The 4,708-nt window shown below is 42.7% G+C and overlaps 1 protein-coding gene across 1 annotated transcript in view; it reads left to right on the top strand.

Annotated features, from left to right (window-relative positions):
* The window catches only part of ITK (IL2 inducible T-cell kinase), a 50,644-nt gene that overhangs the window by 43,268 nt on the left and 2,668 nt on the right, over window positions 1–4,708 (top strand). Inside the window, exons 14-16 of the mRNA XM_015565663.1 lie at window positions 1,082–1,146; window positions 1,236–1,354; window positions 3,338–3,381. Of these exons, the coding sequence (XP_015421149.1) occupies window positions 1,082–1,146; window positions 1,236–1,354; window positions 3,338–3,381 (228 nt within the window). The remainder of the gene's footprint in view (window positions 1–1,081; window positions 1,147–1,235; window positions 1,355–3,337; window positions 3,382–4,708) is intronic.

Raw genomic sequence — 4,708 nt, forward strand, 5'->3', positions numbered from 1 at the left:
ACTCCCCTCCCATCCCCTCCCTTCCCAACCTTACTTCCTCTACCCACTTCGGGATGTCCCAGTGGGAAAGCCTTTCATGAGGACTTCGAGTGGGGCTCTAATCGCAGTCCCACCTCTAACTTTAACCCTCTGAGAGATTCAGTTTATCCTTCCAAAATGCAACAAACAGCCTCTTTTTCTTCGCCTCTCTGTGTCCTCCTGGTAAAACAAGGAAAGTGGACAAGTCGTTTTTCTCCAAGTGTTACCCCAGGAGCTATGAGAATCCCACCTAGAACTGTCCTTGGAACCTCTGGGGGTTGGGGCTCCGGAATCCTTATTTTAACACGCTCTGCCATGGGATTGTAGGCACATTAACATTTGAGGCTCCCTGGAGTCTTTTATTGCTAAGGGACCTTCCGATGCCACATTCTGGGATACTGATTGGGGAATAGGTACCCTTCCTACTGAGAAATAGTTTCAAGGGGATTAGCAACTTGAAAACATTCTTTTTTAAAAAATATATTTTATTGATTTTTTAAAGAGAGGAAGGGAGAGAGATAGAGAGTTAGAAACATCGATGGGAGAGAAACATCGATTAGCTGCCTCCTGCACATCTCCTACTGGGGATGTGCCCGCAACCCAGGTACATGCCCTTGACCGGAATTGAACCTGGGACCTTTCAGTCCGCAGGCTGACGCTCTATCCACTGAGCCAAACCGGTTTCAGCAACATTCTTATTTTAGTCAAATGGGCGACAGACTCTTCCCAGTAGCCCTAATGTTAACGTTTTTATCACATATGGTTGCATTAGAGCATATCATTGGTTAGACCACACATGGATTTCTCTTCTAATTAGGATCCCAGAAATGAAGATAAAAGGGCCAACTTCCTCATCCTGATAAAGCACCTCACGCATTCCTCTTTCTAGCTACCTTTCATCAGGCGTTTGTGAAACTCAATTAACGTTTGTCGAGCTCCTCAAGGCCTCCTACAGCAGCACCTAGAAAAGCAAAGGATCTAATTATAGGAGACGCCTTCATTATTGATTATCCACTAACAGTTTCTCTTTCCCTTCTGTTGGCCGTTGGCCTGCCCTGTCCAGGCTGCCAGGAATTGCCTAGTGGGAGAAAACCAAGTCATCAAGGTGTCGGACTTTGGGATGACAAGGTAACTCGGGGAATGGTGTCGGCACAGCCTCAGGAGGGGGACTCAGGCCCCCAGAACATGCCGACATGCTCTCTCCGCTCTCTTCCCAGGTTTGTCCTTGACGATCAGTACACCAGCTCCACAGGCACCAAGTTCCCGGTGAAGTGGGCGTCCCCGGAAGTCTTCTCCTTCAGCCGCTACAGCAGCAAGTCGGATGTGTGGTCATTTGGTGGGTGTCGCCTGGCCCAGAGCCACGGGATCTGAGTCTGCTTGCCCTTGAACTCTGGATGGGAGGGAGTCCCACTGGTAGTCTGTGTGTAATAATGGCTCTAAAAAGCATGAATTATATTTATTCTAGAGATCTTTGAAACTAGGGTAAAATATGAGAGTGGGAACAGGATTCTGGTGACAGCTGCTGTGAGATCCAAAGATGGAGGAGTCAGGAGACTAGAATCCTTGAGGATCAGAACCAGATTTTGTCCAATATTATATTTCCTCATTTAATCCTCAACAACTACTTATTTATTCAGCAACAATTTATAGAGCATCTACTGTATGCCTGGGCCTAATGTAAGAGGTCACAGTACAGTAATGGATAGTACAGCTCACAGTACAGGAAAGACTGCTCTTGAAGCTAAAGTTGAGGAGGAGACAGATAACAATTATGTAAACAAGCTAATCCACAAAGTCAGGTAGTGATAAGTAAGTGCTATGAATAAGACAAAGTAATGGGGTGGAGAGTAACAGGGATGGAGAGAGGGTCTGTTTTAAGTACATGATCTGGGAAGGCCTCTCTGAGGAGGTAGCTCTTGGGCACCTGAATGTTGAGAGGAAGCTGTCTCCACCTGCAGGGTTTTGTCCTAATTAGCTGTAGTGTTTTAAGCAGTCCAGTTTGAGCCTTCCTGAAGTTTCTCATCAATGCCTTACAAGGTCCGCATGGAAGCAATTGTTTTCAAACCAGCATTGAGTCTCAGACCCCAATTTTCCAAAAAAATCTCACTAGAAATCCTGGCATCTTGGGATACTGAGCATTAAATGAGGAAATATTATATTTCCTCATTTAATCCTCTATAACTACATACTGTCTAAATAACTATTTAATCCTCAATAACTAAATACTGTCTTATTTACAGATAGATTCTGAATTTCCAAAATGCCTGAGGCATTCCTAAGGATCCTTTGGAATCCTGATCCAGAGGCCTGGACGGGGGCCCAGGATCTAGCATTTGAGGCAACTTCTGGGGTGATATTTATTCAGATGTTTTGGAGATGCTGCTTTGAAAAAATCTGCCCTAAGGCTCTCTAGAATATGTTCTGAAAACACCTGGGCCGCCATCCTCGAGGAATGTATTAGCACATGATAAAGCTGGGTGTGACATTTCTACTTTGAGCAGAAGAGGAAAAGGAATTAAATCAGGTGGTCGAAATGGACAACCTGAAGATGTCTTTGGCTTGGTCTACACAGTATTCTTAAAAATCAAATGGAATTGATATTTAAAACTCTCAGTATATGACGTCTTTTGGAAAATCAGAAAATGTGATAATCCTGAGCCCTCATGTGTTCTGTTTTGCTGGAGCTGAATCACAGCTGTCTCGATAAGACAGAACTTTTGCTCCCCAGTTTTCCACAGTCCCCACTAGTCCCTATTACACACCTCACCCGCTTCACTCATTTATGTCACGTGTAGACATTTGAGTTTATGTCCCCTGCAAGTTTTAGTAGTAGCATTTGAGTTAGATGTAACAGGGGGCTGAGCCTGACAACTCTTCACCACTAAGAAGGTTGGGAAATCTCTGTTCTTTAGAAATAGTACAGCCCTTTTAGAGGATGAGTCAGCAGGGATGCATGAAATAGATGAGCAGGAAAGTGACTCTGAGTGTCTACTAACTAGAGAGATCTGGCAGTGACCTGAAATATCATTTGATTTGCTACATAATGTCACAAGCCATCAACACATTGTCAGAGAGAACGAGGGAGTGAAGCGTATGTTGGTATTTCAGTTTCCTAAGTGGGGGGAAAGCATTTGTGTAACATTGTAAAACCGCTGTATGTACGTAAAGTTAGTTCTCTAAGTTGGGGATCAGAAGTTCACGTGTGCTGAGAAAATATTAAAATGACTTAGAGTTCATTTTACTCATGCAGCAATTCAGAAAGGGAATCAATTACTCTTCACTATCCCAGATATCTCAGTGATCCACGTTTGGGTTATAGGCTGTGCCTTGAACCACATCAGCATGAGCCTTAGATGTCCTTTGGTGAGCTAGGAAATGGTAAATTTCAACCAAAGTTGAAAGTTGCTGAAATAGGGAGTTAATACAAATTCAGATCATTGAAGGGAAACAAGGTAGAATTGACAAACTATAGAATACTTGGGTTTTGTCTCAGCATTGCCCTGTCTTAGTCATTAATCTTAGACAATTCTCTAAACCTGCTCTTTCTTGCTGGTAGAGAATTACATAATACTTGATTTGTAAATTGATAGAGCTAAGTTCATAGATCTTTTATAATCAGAAACAAAGAAACAAACAAACAAGGTCACAAAACAAATCTAGTCCATTTCACAAGGGCTGAATGCTATAATAATTATGATAGATGATATTTATTTAGCACTTTTTCTCTTCTTTAACCTGATAAACATTATTGTTACGAAGTTTTAGATTTACAGAAAAATTGAGCAAATAACAGAATTCCCACATACCTTTCCCCTGTGAATACCATTTTGCATTAGTGTAGAGTATTTATTATAATTAATCAACCACTATTGGTACATTACTAACTGACATCCATCATTTACATTAAGGTTCACTCTTTGTGTTGTGCAGTCTTATAGGTTTTGAAAAATCTATAATAATAAAAGCATAATATGCTAATTAAACCGAATGACCTTCTGGGCAACCTTGCAGATGACCATGCTATGACATCAACTGGGGCCAGGCCAGCCAAGGCGGGTGCAGTGCAATTGGTCAGGGGCCCGGCCATCGCCCTATGATCGCCCTGCAGAGGGAGGCCCAGGCCACCGACCAGCAGGCTGCAGTGGGTCGGTGGCCTCCCTCTGCAAGGGAAGCCCAGGTCCTGGGTGCCTGAGGGGAGCTGGTGCCGGCAGCCGGGGGAAGGAAGGTCTACCCTTGCACGGATTTTGTGCATCGGGCCTCTAGTGTATAATGTTTCTACCATTATAGTATCATACAGAATAGCTTCACTGCCCTGAAATCCACCATGCTTCACCTTTATTTATCTTTTCTCCCCTTCTCCCCGAATCCCTATCATCTATTGATCTTTTTATTATCCAAGTTTTGCCTTTTTTAGAAGGTCATCTAGTTGGAATCATACAGTGTATAGCCTTTCCATATTGAATTCTTTTACTTAACAATATGCATTTAAGGTTCTTCCATGTCTTTTTGTGGTTTGTCCACTCATTTATTTTTATCACTGAATACTATTCCATTGTATGGATAGTCCACAGTTTGTTTACCCATCCACCTACTGAAGGACAACTCGATTGCTTCCAGTTTTTGGCAACCATGAATAAAGCTGTTATAAACATTTGTGTGTAGGTTTATGTATGGACATAAGTGTCAGCTC

Source organism: Myotis davidii, unplaced genomic scaffold (assembly GCF_000327345.1).
Source record: "Myotis davidii unplaced genomic scaffold, ASM32734v1 scaffold18, whole genome shotgun sequence".
Classification (NCBI taxonomy): Eukaryota; Metazoa; Chordata; class Mammalia; order Chiroptera; family Vespertilionidae; genus Myotis; species Myotis davidii.